The sequence below is a fragment of the Mesoplodon mirus genome, assembly GCF_964341445.2.
Source record: "Mesoplodon mirus genome assembly, chromosome: 17".
In the NCBI taxonomy this organism is placed as follows: Eukaryota; Metazoa; Chordata; class Mammalia; order Artiodactyla; family Ziphiidae; genus Mesoplodon; species Mesoplodon mirus.
In genome coordinates, this window is record NC_138993.1 from 64,828,181 (window position 1) to 64,843,092 (window position 14,912).

A 14,912-nucleotide genomic window follows, 5' to 3' on the forward strand; every position below is an offset into this window, starting at 1 on the left:
TGAGCCAGGTAACAAAAGATTTCCATAGGAATCTGAAAAGTTCTTTAGTGTTTTCAGGTCTCCAGAATCCTTCATCTAGAGCATGCATTCAGTACACAGAACATAGACACTGGACTGGTAGATCACAAATCTAATCAATCTACTTCATCTAACCAATCAACTCACAGCCCTCTCCATCCCACTTCAAAACAAAAACAAAAGCAAAAACACAAGACCATCATCCTAACTTCATTATATATAAATACTTCAGACCAAGACTTGTAAGACAGTGCTACCAATGAGTTTTAGGTTTACTGAGATACTGATCCCCTTAGAGCGCCCCCACCCTTGCTCCCAGGGGGTGACTGGGCACATCATGGGCCAATCTGAGCTCCTGGGTCAGTCACCTCTAGCCATAAGCAGCCTCATCGATTGCTTCTATGTACCCTACATATATTATCAATTTTTATATGTTGCGGAAAATGGTTGGGAAGCCATTGAGTAAAAGCAAATATGCTACTTCCACTTTTTGAAGTTTTTGAGAGCACAATATGAAATGTATTTCTTTTAGTTTAAATTCCAACTAAGGAGGAACATGTCTATCCTGTCTCCAGCCTCAAATTAACGTGTGTAGGATTACAATCATTTTCTTTTTTCAAATGAAGTGTGTAAGCCTCCAAATTTTCATTCTACTCAAATACAGAGAATAAACTTACTTTTGACTTGGGTATCATCCAACGCTTTGTATTCTGTACTCTTAATCGCTAGCTCCACACCATAGCCAGATAAGTACATTTTCTGTGAGGCTGGTTTCTGTTCAAACACATTTATTTAAAAAAGAGAGAGAGAGAGAGAGAGAGAGAGAGAGAGAGAGAGAGAGAGAGAGAGAGAGAGAAAATATTTAGTCAAACATCTGCTTTTGAATTCAGAATGACTGTGTATTAGGACATTAGGGTAAATTACTAATATTGAAGTAATCACTGTGAAATATTGTTATTTGGGGGATATTTATACTCTCTCTAGACAGTCTATCAAGGAACTAGAATTTGGTTGATTACCACTTCTTTACTTTCTAAAATCCTTGTCATGACTCTGATGTTTTAATTACTTTTTTACAATGAAAAAAATATGTGATCTTTTTCTGTTATACCATGGTAACTTTGCCATCTTTCCCATGAATTAATTAACAGAGGATCCCATACAATCGAGTTTCAACAAAACTGTGCTCTTTTGGGGGAACTACACAAGATTTGCTAAACCAGTAAATGCTATTCATTTGCTAGTTGTCTGCATGTAGGACATCCAGAGTGTCCCCAAAAGCAAATACTAGAAAGTAAAGGCAAAGGAAACAAAAAAGCTCAGTGCCTTGAACAACCTATTTAAGTCTTTCTTCATGTTTCTCAATGATTAAAATATACCAAATGCCACAAATTAATACCTATTCTTGCAGTGAGAGGTAACAATTTGCCTAAAACTGAGTTGTCTGAAGTATTTATGATCAGCATTTGGTACCTTTTCTTTCACCTTTCCAAAAGTGCAAATATAAACCGTACTTCTAGAGACCACTCTGTGAAGGAAGAGAAGTCATCACATTTTTTCAAAAAAGTAAGCAACCTGGATGAATATATGTAATATTTTAGAAGATGTCTAAGGTTCTTTCCAGCTTCTAGACTGAAATTCTTATCAGTTGTGCTACAATCATTACCATTTGGCATATTCTTTCATGGGTTAGAAAACGCATTTAACCTAGCACTCAGCAAACTCCTGTGAAGATGTTATGTGTCTTTGCTTAACTAACGTTTGCATGAGGGCAGTTTTGCAATTCTAAACATGACAGAGGAAGAGGCACAGGACAAACAGAAAGAAAACCTTAAGTTTTCTTTAGTTTACTCTTCTTTCCTCCCTAAATTTGTCCCTCAGCCTTCAAAATAAGTATACGACCACAGTGACTATTCCTGGACTGTTCTATTTCTAAATAAGATGATGTAAGAATTAGTTTCAGATACGCAGACAAGGGTTTAACATTGCTGCCCACACTAAAATTTAATTTGCTAATTTCTCAGGCACATGCTATAATGAAAGATAGCATGAGGAAACTGGGTTGTTTATAATTATAGTAATCTGACAAAGTTGAAAATCTTTTAAAGAGTTTTCAATTTCATCCAGCTCAATTTAAAAACATATTTTGACTATCCACTCAAAAGACAGTCAGTTGGTGGCTAGGCAAACTGAACCTCTAAGTCTACATATCTTGTTATAGTTCATAAAAGAAATGCAATTTCACATAACCAATTTCCATTATCAGTTCTGGAATGTTACCAGCTCCTCAGTAATAAAGATAAATGTTATTAATTTCATATTTACTTTCTCCTTTTGAAAGGTATTGATATAAAATTTGAATTGTAGTTTAATAATTTTGGATTTGCAAACCAAAAATGCTCGTAGGCTAAATCAACTGGTGAAAAGAATCTTTCTTCATTATCCTATTTCTTCTTTCCCCACAAAAAAGCCTCTGTTCAGAAGGTAGCACAGGGACTTCCCTGGTGGCACAGTGGTTAAGAATCTGCCGGCCAATGCAGGGTACACGGGGGTTTGAGCCCTGGTCTGGGAAGATCCCACACGCTGCGGAGCAACAAAGGCTGTGCACCACAACTACTGAGCCTGCACTCTAGAGCCCACGAGCCACAACTACTGAGCCTGCGTGCCACAACTACTGAAGCCTGCGTGCCTAGAGGCCGCGCTCCGCCACAAGAGAAGCCACCTCAATGAGAAGCCCATGTACCAGCAATGAAAACCCAATGCAATTAAAAAAATAATAATAAATTAATTTTTTTAAGAAGTAGCACAAATAAGTCTATTTTTATTAGGATTACATGCTGACTAGATTTACAGTATAACTATTTTGGATGTACAATATGTCATTAATTAAATAGAAGGCCATAATTTGATGCTACAAAGTACCCAGATAGCTGGTGAATATGCTTTCACAGAAGTATATTTAATGGTCACATTCTCCAAATAATAGCTTGGGACACTGATTCCCAATAGATGACTATACCATCCGGGGGTGGGGTGCATATTAAAATCACTTGGGGAACTTTTTTTAAAAAGATAAACATATACTTTGATCTCCCATTCCTTTTCTGATAATTGACATATAACATTGTATTAGTTTAAGGTGTGCAACAAAATGATTTGATATCAATTCAAATCAAACCCTTGAACAGCATGGGTTTGAACTGCGTAAACTGCACTGGTCCACTTATACATGGATTTTTTTCAATAGTAAATACTACACTATTGCATAATCCATGGCTGGTTGAATCTACATATGCTGAACCATGGATACAGAGGAATGGCGTATATACGGAGGGCCAGCTATAAGCTATACAAAGATTTGTGAACGCGCAGAGTGTTGGAGCTCTTAACTTCCAAGTCGTTCAGGGTCAATTGTATTATGAAATGATTACCACAGTAAATTTAGTTGATGTCCATACCTCGCATAGCTACAGTTTTCTTTTTCTTGTAATGAGAACTTTAAGATCCACTCTCTTAGCAACTTTCAAATATTCAATAGAGTACTGTTAAGTATAGTCATCATGCTGTACGTTACATCCCCAGAACTTGTTTATCTTACATCTGGAAATTTGTACCTTCTGACCACCTTCACCCATCAACCCTCCCCAACCCTCAATTTCAGCAACCACTGATCAGTTCTCTGTTTCTATGCATTTGGTTTTTTTCACATTCCATATATGAGATCATATGATATTTGCCTTTTTCTGTCTGACTTAGCATAATGCCCTCAAAGTCCTTCCATGTTGTTACAAATGGCAGGATTTCCTTCTTTTTTAAGGCCAAATAATATTTCATTGTGCGTGTGTGTATATATACACACACACACCACATTTATCTATTCATCCATCACTGGACACATAGGTTACTCCTATATAAGTAATGCTGCAACAAGTATGGGTGTGCAGATAGCTTTTCAAGATGGTGATTCCATTTCCTCGAGATACATACCCATCAATGGAATTGCTGTATCATATGCTAGTTCTATTTTTAACTTTTTGAGGAACCTCTATACTGTTTTCCACAGAGGCTGTACCATTTTACATTCCCACCAACAGTGCACTAGGGTTTCCTTTTCTCCATATCCTTACCAATGCCTGTTAACTCTTGTCTTTTTGACATATAGCTATTCTAACAGGTGTGAGGTGGCATCTCACTGTGGTTTTGATTTGCATTTCCCTGACAATTAGTGACGCTGAGCACATTTTCATTTACCTGGTGGTTATTTGCATGTCATCTTTAGAAAAATGTTTATTCAGGTCCTTTGCCCATTTTTTAATTGAACTGTTTCTTTTCATTTGCTCTTCAGTTGTATGAGTTCCTCATGTATTTTGGATATTAACCCCTTATCATATATATGATTTGCAAATATTTCCTCCAATTCGGTAAGTTGCCTTTTCATTTTGTTGATGGTTTCCTTAATTATGCAGAGGCTTTTATAGTTGGGTATAATCCCACTTTTTTATTTTTGCTTCTATTGCCTTTGCTTTTAGGGTCAAATCCAAAAACTCACTGCCAAGACCAATGTCAAGAAGCTTTTTCCTTATGTTTTCTTCTAGGCATTTTATGGCTTCAGATTTTATGATTAAGTTACTAATCCATTTTGACTTAATTTTTTTGAGTGGTATATGATAGGGGTCCAGTTTCATTTTTTTCATGTGGCTGTCAGTTTTCCCAATACCATTTATTGAAGAGACTATCTATTCCCCATTGAGTATTCCTGGCTCCCTTGTTAAATATTAGTTGATCATATATGCATAGGTTTATTTCTCAGCTCTCTGTTCTGTTCCATTGCTCTATGTATCTGTTATATGCCAATACCATACTGTCTTAATCATTACAGTTTTCTAATATAGTTTGAAATCAGAACGTGTGATGCCTTTGTTCCTCTTTTTCAATATTGCTTTAAATTTTAAAGCTACTACAATTAAAATAATGCTATATTTGTATAGAATAAATATATTATTGGAACAGAATAGAGTCTAAAAACATATATGCCTATGAAAACTTGGCATATGATGGATTAGTATAGAGTTAACTGTCCAATGAATTATGTGGAGACCAATGAATTTCCATATGCAACTAAAATTATGTCTCTACCTCACAGCAAATTCAAATATATCCAGATGAATTAAAGACCAAAACACAAAGAACAGCACTTTAATTCTCACAAGAAAATGTCTTTATGGCATCATGAAGGAAACCATTAAGGAAAAGTTGGATAAATTTGAGTACAACTGCAATTAATCCTTGCACTGAATGAAATATGATGAATTTTTTTTATTACCAGGAGACCAGGAATACACAGAAGATGTTTGCAGAGTGTAGAAGACCAGTATTCAGAATATGTTTTAAAAAATCTGTAAACGGGGGAGGAAAGCCCCAAAGAATCCAATATAAAAACAGGCAAAAGATATGGATAGGCAATTAAGTATACTTGTAATGCTTTTATTACTTTAAACATTAAATTCATCATGAATATTTTGGGAAATGCAAATTAAAACTCTTTCCATGTTCAGAATATATAAGTAAAAAACAAAGTCCTTCCTCTAATGGCCATTATATTTTGATGTGTGATGGTGAGAGTTTGGTTGTGTTTGTGTGCGTGTGTGTGTGTGTGTGTGTGTGTGTGTGGAGGTGTTAAAGAAATAAAATTAGAGATAGCGCAGTAATAAGTGCTACGAAGTCATTAAAACAGAATAATGTGATAGAGTGTGACTGCAACGAGAGCTCGGGAGACTGGGGGATAACACAACACATTTGATCTGAACCCTGAATAAGAAAGTAATCAGCCTTTCAAACAAATAGGTTTGAGAGCATTCGCATACCAAGCTTAGCACTTTGAACTAATATATACTATCAAAATACCAAGTAAATTAGACTTCCTCATCATAATACATTTTCATTAAAATGACTATATTTATGAATCCTAGCAAATATTACGCATGCTATTGTTGTATGGTTTTGTTTTTTATCCAAGTTTTAAATCTGTTCCAAATATATTATAAAGGAAAGAAATATAAACATGATATTTCCAGAAGAGACACAGAATCTCAATATATTTTTCCACATAAAATTCACATATGATAGTTGTGTTAATTTAAAAAAATCTTTAAATAACTATTCTAGGGGAAATTATCATGTAAAATCTAGTAAAGAAATTATTATAAAATGCATTTTTTATAGCCAAAATAATCTTGGACAAAACAAACATGTACCTGAACATAATGCCGAAGAACATAAAGAATTTCCCCATTTTGAGCTTTTTCAGACAACACTGTGTGAAATTTACGAAATGCTCTGGTACCCATTTCTGCATAGAGGATAATCACTGGTAAGTTCTCTTTGTTTGTAGGAAATTTGTGGTCTCCTTTAAACAGATAAGGTCTGGGCCTAAAATGAAAACAAAACACAAACAAGAACTGAAAGTACAGAGCATATGAGAAACATATCATGAGACTTTATAATTTTTACTTATCAAACTTATAGGAATGTATGTATATGCATTTGTGTGTGTGTCTGTGTATATATATATATATATATACACAGACACATACATAAAATCACAGAAAAAGAATTTAGATTTCCTGTGGTGACTTTGTGAACAGAACTTCTAAATGACAGAAAAGACAAAAAATAAATTTGGTTAGCCCAACACTGAATATGAAAAATATTTTATTTTCAATCAATGTTTGCTACCTTTAAAAATAAAATATAAGTGGCAACATATTTTTCGATGAAATAAAATTTATATTTTCTTCAATTAGAAGAATATAACCTTTCATTATAGCTCACATTCCCTGAAAATGGGCTCCAAATCTTTAAAAAACAAAATAAAGGTACTATGTCATGCAAAGATTATCAGTTCTTAATATGAATAGCAACTCATTAAATCCCAAAGGATAATCAAACAAACAGAGCAGTCCTATGGTCTGGCCCTACCATCATAAACAGACTTTGACATCTTATTTTCCAGGCACTATACAAGATTCTTTATACATATTAGTAAATTCTATCTTCACAATGAAATTAATATTAGTATTAAAGATAAATGTTTTCAAATGTTGGTAATTGGAAAGACTGCTAATGCTATTAGATAAATCTTGAGGTTGAATATAAAAGAAAAATATTAGAAGAAATGAAATAGATTTTCCAGAGACAAAGGTAAAGGCTAATATAACATTTGTTCATGAGTCTGTAATGGTGAGTGCCTTCTTATACCCTAAAACAAATGTCTTTCAAAATCTGCTTTTTTAAGTAATTCAGGAGTCACATGGATATATCATAGGTAATAAAAAAATTATGCTACATGTATGGAGAATTACTCTGTAAGAGGGAAAACAGCTTTTAAAAATCGACTAGGTTACATTTAAAAATAGAAAATTATATTTCTTGAATTGACTAAGATTATAAAGGGAAATTATGCAAATTAGCATTAGTGAAAATGTTAGAAATGGAGTATCAAACATAACCAGCTTTCTGAAGAAAAATTTTGAAATATGTACCAATTTTAAATGCATACACTTATTTACCTTGTGATTCTAGTTCTAGAAATTTATCTAAGATAAAATCAAGATAACAGTAGAGATACATGTACATAAAAATATACGTACATGGACGTTCAACTAGATATTGTTTATAATAAAGGAAAAATGTAAAATACCTTATATCTATCACAAGGGGTGGGATAATTAAATTTACTTGTTCATTTAATCACTGTATCATTCATTTGATAAATATCTGAGCATCTACTATGTGTCAGGTGGAAATACAACACTATATAAATGGGTCCTGCTCCACAATGACAAAGCATAGACCTATATTTATATTTATTTATATGCAAGACCTGTAGGGATGTATAACTCAGTGGGGGAAGGTTCTAAGACATCCTTTATAGTACAATCCCATGTAGGTTTTTAAAAAAAGAATATATCTGCATGTGAATATATGTATTTAAAAAGAAAAAAATGTACCAAACTTAATAGAATTATGCATCATTTTCCCTTTCTACTTTGTATTTTTTCAGAATTATTTGAATTTTTTAATAATGACCACATATAATATTTTTAACTTTTAAAATGCAGCTTTTGTAAATCAACTATACTCCAATAAAATTTTTTTAAAAATTAAAAATTAAAAAAAAAATGCAGCTTTCCATTTTGGACAAAAAAAGGAGGGTAACACAGATTTGAAGTGGCCTTTGGAGAGCAGACTTTAATGCTACATATCCCAGAATCTCCAATGATATTTTCAAAGACACAGAAAAAAATAAAAACTCTTAATGAAGCTGAAAACTAATAACTTTATACTATAATTTGGGAGTAAAACCCAGTAATTATAAAATCTATGCCATTTAACTTAGAATCATAACTGATGTCTTCCTACTTAAAACATAATACACCTTACCACCTGAAATACAACAATGTACTAGCCAAAAAGAAAGATAGTGTAATTCTTTTTCTCTCTACTTCCTGTTCCATGGTTCAAAGATCCATGGTCTGAATCTGCCCCAAACTTGACAGATATTACACTAAAATGTCATTTATTTATTTGGGAGAAAGTGACAGCAACCATCACCGTCCTAAATGAGTATAACTTTCTCTCCTCCCCTGCCCCCAACAAGGAAATAAAGGAGTTTTTTAGGAAATTGGGACAAGAATACCATATAGTAAAGAAAGATAACTTTGATGCCCTAAATGTGTTATGATTAAAAGAAAAAAAAACACGTTCCTAACTCAACCAAAGGCAAAGTAAGAAACAATATGAATGCAAATGGTAATACATTAGAACAAAAAAAGTATAATAAGTGTATCAGTTATTTCTTTAAAAAATATAAATCTAATCTGGAAAAACTGAAAGAAAATGAAAACTGAAGAAAACTTAGGAATGAGAAACATCTACAGAGGGAAAAAATTAAAATGTTCCTATTACTCTGTGTGTGTGTGTGTATGTAAATACGTTATTTGCTTAAATGAGAAAAAACAACCACCATGGACCAATGTTGATAGTGTGACATAAACCAAGGATTATGTGTGTAAGGTTCACAAAAAAGAAAAAAAAAAAAGTTTAACACTACATACATACATATACACATATACATACACATACACACATATACCACATATATAACAACTGTGTGTGTGTGTATATACATATAAAAGACACTATATATATCTATGTATACCCATTTAGTTTCTGTCAGGTTAGGGAATTGATTTCACCCCGCTTACAAGCTAATAAGTTTGCCTTTTGTTGTTTCATGGATCCTGGCCGAAGACAAACTCTTAGGTCAAAAACAAAGAACTTTACTACTCCTGGCACATAAGCAGCATGAGCATTATTTAGCATGTTTGCATCAGTTCCCTGTGGCCCCCGCATTCCATTAGGGTGGAAATGGACCCGCAAGAATGCTACACAAGAATGCTTAGCTGTACGCACCACAGCTAAGAAGCACTGAGTGCGGGGAGCCCCTCATCCTATAAGAAGCAGTAAACAACCTGCTGTTTGTCCCAGAGGCAGACATTAACTCATCCCTCAAAGTCACTTGCTGCACAGAACCCTGAGAAATGGCCTGGGCACAGACCGTTCAAGTCCTCACAGTCTTACCATACCCAGAAAGACACTTGGGGCTATGGCAGAGTCCCCCCCCCGCCCCGATAATAAGAAAGCAACCTCTACCCCCAGTGAAAACATTCTGTGCCTGCTTTCTAGAAATACAAACATTTAATCCCAAAATGGCACGTGTCACTCCAGTTCCAAAATTGTTAAACTTGCATCTAGTAGCTGCAGCGTCACCCACCATAATGTGGCCTAACCCCGGGCTGCTCAGGAGATGGAAGTATATATATACATTTGTATCATTAAGATTAAAAGAAGGCTGTCCAGCCCACATGTTTACACATGAATTTGGGGGAGGGAGGAATCTACGCTTAGGAGCTGCCACTGATGGGAGTCAGGCACAAGTCAGACCCAGGACTGGCCATGTTCACACAGCATGTAGAGGAATGACAAACCCCACAGCAGGTCAGATTGTCAGCCACAGCTGCTGGCCGACTCAGGCAGACTGTATGTCTATTTTGACGGCTGTTGTGCTGGATCCAGGATCAAAGAAAACAATTTTTCCCCTTCCCACACCTTCAGAGCCTAAGGTCAGGCGCTAGACTTGCAGTTCCACCTCAGTAGCCGTGAAATCAATGTGTCCCATCCCAATGCCTACAATTTTACCTATTTTCGAATCATCCTCTATTTATACCCACACCTTTCATCTGGAAGAATCAGGTTCAAGTGAGACAAGAGCATTTTTAAGAAACTTATGAAGACCCATTATAGGCCCCCAGCTAGGCCCCTGTGGTCACTGGAGAAAGACTTGGCAAGCAGTGGACTCAACCAACTGGTTATCTTCATGATCTAGGACCACATCTTTCCAACAAAACAATCCAGGGGGCTAGACCAAAATTAAAATTTGAATTCTTCAAGCCCCTTCTGGCTGGTCTACCACATGGAGGCCATACCAACCAGGATGATCTGAGGCTGCTGTTGACCAAAGGAAAGATACATGACACCCAGCAATGGTCACAGTGGAATCCTGAACAAATCCATACAACCTCCTACCTCTTTCATCCTAGCCACTTCACGGGAGGTGGCCAAGAGATGGAACCTTTCCGAGCATGGTCACGTCCAGAGACCAAACGGCCTTACTAAAGCCTATGGATCAGAGGGTGAGAGAGGTAGAGTCAAAACTTTTCGAATTAAGTTTTGAGGAGGCCACTCTAGTATGCTCAGAAACCAGATGCCCGTGGGTGGTAGAGAATGTGGAATGTTCAGTGAATACTTTTGACTACTGATCTAGTGTTGGTGGCCTCTGTGAAATAAGGTGCATAGCTGTCAGACAACAGATGATCTGGAAAGCCAGAAAAATAACAGTTTAGATTCAAGGGCTACAGTGGTGCGGCCAGAGTTGGCTGATTGCACTTAAGTAGCAAAACCATAACGTAAAGAAGTCTCAACAGGGATGAGGCACCAAAGGTAGCAACAAGAGCAGGATCAAACATCTGACACAGTCAGTTTGCCAGAAGCAGGTGGTGGCCCAGGGCAATGCGGACGCCTTCACCACAAGACAAGGAAACGATCTCTGGGCAGAAGTCACGGTCAGGTATGCTGTGGTAGATCTTACACCAGAAGCATGTAGTCCTTTATTGTGCTCCTGTCTATAATGGTGCATCTTCCATGCAATGGTGGAGCCAGGTAGCAATGGCAGCAATTTGGATGCTGCAGTCTTGACATGCAGCTTGACTCCACTCAGACTCATTGGATAATGGGTGTGGACTGTGTGTATCTACAGAAGTAACCCAGACTGTCAGATGGGCAGGTGCAGTTTATTCTCACAGCCCCAAAGAGTGGTGCCTCTAATCTGGTAGTCTTCAAGTGTCAGACCAGATGGGTAGGCCACTGGCAACAGCCCAGGGGTCAGTAGAAATGTAGCGAGTTTCATTAAGGAGTCAGGGATTCGTCAAGGATAAGAGGACTACCTCGAATTCTGCCCACTGAATGGACTGACCACATCCGCTTTTGTTTTTTCATAGCTGCAGCCTGGATGAACTGCAACAGCAGCCCTAAGTCACCACCAGACTGTAACTTAGCTGAGTGTACCAGTAACTTGATCCAGGCATTAAAGGAAACAACTGAGAATTGAGGGCCCCACTGAGTCAGAAATTTTACTTCAGGTAATGGAATGGGGCACTGGGTTTGTCCCAAAGGGGAACCGCTGCCACGTCATCATGTAACCCTAAGGTCACACAAGGTTTAAGTAACTCTTGAATATACTATTTCCACTTGACCAGAGAGACTCCCTGACTCCCTTCTTCCCTGTAAGTCATTGAATCCTAGTTGACCTGTGCCAAAATGTAAACATCAGGTAGTAGAGTCACAAGACTGCCTGAGTCAGGTGTTCAGTTTCAACTAAAGCTCAGCAATTTTAAGTTTCTCTTTTTAAAAACGGGTGTACTTGATGGCTGAGTCAGGCAGGTGGCGTCATTGTACTTGGAAGCTACCTCTAGGGCATTCAAGCAGCCATTCAGTCTGTAACTAAAGTTGTGATTTCCCCCTTCTCCTCCTGGGATTCTATGTTGAGTCTGCTGGACCACCTGGGAGTAGATAGTATATATGTAGTCTCCCAGTGAGAGTATCTCGCTTTAGACTTCATGAGCATTCACGGCATTCAAAGTATATACACATACAATATCAATACCAGTTACAGATTTAGATGTGGGAGCCAAAACAATAAAAATAGAAGTACAGTGAACTGGTCGAGAGATCATTTTAATTCCCTTTCCCATTACGAGCACCTTCCAAAGCCCACCAATTGAGTTTAGGTGCCTTTTCCTGTAGGAACAAAGATCAAAAATCCTGTATGAGGAGCTACAGTTAACAGTTATCAGAAGACCGCCGTCATCCAGCCAGGAGCGCAGGGAGTGCAGAATGGCAGGGGGACGAGAGGGGAGCAGTAGGAAAGAAATCCAAGTGTTGCGCTTCTGTCTCCCCACCCCAGGGGGCCTTTGTCCTTCCTTTTTCAGAAAGCCATGTGTCTTTCAACATCCCACTCTTGTTTCTAAAACTGTCAAGAACTATAAAAGGTCTAAGGCTTGGTTTTAGCCTACTTACAAAGTAATAAGTTAGGCTTTTGTCATTTTATGGATTCTGGCAGAAGACCTGAGACTCCTGGGTCAAAGAGAAAGGACTTTTATTGCTCAAAGCATAGCAAGCAGCATGAGCATTATACTTGCTCCCCAAGTTCCACAAGGCGGGCTGTGGGACAAGATATGGAGCTAAATGGATACTACACAGTGGCTGTACGTTGCCACTGAGGATCACTGTGCTTGGGGAACCACGGTTTTATAACAAGCAGTAAACAAGTTCATTCTTCTTTCCAGAAGGAAACGTCACCTAGTTCCTCAAGGTTGCTCACTACAAACACAGCCCTGAGAAATGGTTCAGGTACAGAGCAGTTCAGGTCTTCCATTTTTTACTGGTCAGACCAGGCAAGGACACGCAAGGACTCACAGCGCCCATGGCAGGTTGCTCTCCCAAATGGCTTGATGTTAACCTTTTTTTAATCTTAATTTTAGATTAAATATCTAAATATTAAATATTTAACTTTAATATTAGTTTCTCTAAGAAAATTATAACATCAGACATCAGATGCCAGAAAACAGTAACAATAATAAACTTTAAAAGTTACCAGACTTCCCTGTTGGTGCAGTGGTTAAGAATCCACCTGCCAACACAGGGGACGGGGGTTCGATCCCTGGTCCGGAAAGATCACAAATACCGCGGAGCAACTAAGCCTGTGTGCCACAACTACTGAGCCCACGTTCCACAACAACTGAAGCCTGCGTGCCTAGAGCCCGCACTCCGCAACAAGAGAAGCCACTGCACCGCAATGAAGAGTAGCCCCTGCTCACCGCAACTACAGAAAGCCTGTGCACAGCAACGAACACCCAATGCAGCCAAAAATAAATGAAAATAAAATTAAAAATTAAAAAATAAAGTTACCAGGGCCTCCCTGGTGGCGCAGTGGTTGAGAGTCCGCCTGCCGATGCAGGGGATACGGGTTCGTGCCCCGGTCTGGGGGGATCCCATATGCCGCGGAGCGGCTGGGCCCGTGAGCCATGGCCGCTGGGCCTGCGCGTCCGGAGCCTGTGCTCCGCAACGGGAGAGGCCACAACAGTGAGAGGCCCGCATACCGCAAAAAAAAAAATAAAATAAAAAATAAATAAATAAATAAATAAAGTTACCAAAGTTAACTTTAAAAAATGCACTAAGAAAAGAAAAACACATTAGGGCTGACAACTTCATAGTCTATTAATGCTTTAGAGGAATAGGTAATTGCTATGCTACACCAATTCTTACAGAATAACATGGCTGCCTAATTCACTATATGAAGCTAGAATAACATTAAAAAATGGCATAAATAGTTTAAATAATAGCTAAACTCATTAAAGTAGAAAAATGAATCTTAATAAAGATATAAGCAATCTACTTCAACAAAAATTAAGATAATCCCACACCATTAACAAATAGTTCTCCCTAGAAATGAAAAGGTATAATAGTTTAAAATATATTACCATAATACACAGTACGACCAAAGAGAAAAACTTCGAATTAATCTTAGTAGATGAAAAACAACTGATAAAACAAGTTATTTCTGATTTTAAAAACACAGTTAATTATAAAACTTTAAAGTTTTAAAAGAAGGAATGAACAGAAAACATACTGTGTTATCTGTTGAGAGATTCGACATAATAAATATTTAAATTCTTTTAAAATTAACTAATAGGTTTAAAATAATTCTAATTAAAACCCAACCAAGGCTTTTTCGGGAGGCAATTTGGTAGGAGAAAAAGGACTCTAATGTTAGTTTGAAAGCATCAACAAGCGCAAAGAGCTAAGAAATTCTGGAGGAAAAAAAAGCAGCAATGAAGAGGAAACTGTCCTGTGAGATATCGGAATAAATTGTAAAGCAATAAATACTAACAACATGGTACTGTTACAAGAAACATAACAGTATAGAACAAAGTTATAAAATAGACCATAATATAAATATAATGAATATAATAATTGACTAGCCACCTGAGGTGAAAAAGATCTGACTGGATCCTTGCCTTCCGAAGAAAATAAATTATAGATAGTTTAAAAGTTTAAGGTAAAACAAAAACTTTAAGAAAGCTACTGGGAAATATTAGTAAAAGCTCTCACTCTGGTTTGGGAAAACCTGTGTAAGTATAAAAACATACATACATAAAGGACAAATTTGGCTACATAAAAATAAAAGCTTGTCTATATGAAAATTAATATAAATA

The 14,912-nt window shown here is 36.9% G+C and overlaps 1 protein-coding gene across 1 annotated transcript in view; it reads right to left on the reverse strand.

The window, feature by feature from the left end:
• The window catches only part of UGGT2 (UDP-glucose glycoprotein glucosyltransferase 2), a 175,963-nt gene that overhangs the window by 139,719 nt on the left and 21,332 nt on the right, over positions 1-14,912 (reverse strand). The window contains exons 5-6 of the mRNA XM_082602399.1: positions 6,273-6,447; positions 696-792 (exon numbers count right to left, since the gene is read on the reverse strand). Coding sequence (XP_082458525.1) covers positions 696-792; positions 6,273-6,447 — 272 coding nt within the window. The remainder of the gene's footprint in view (positions 1-695; positions 793-6,272; positions 6,448-14,912) is intronic.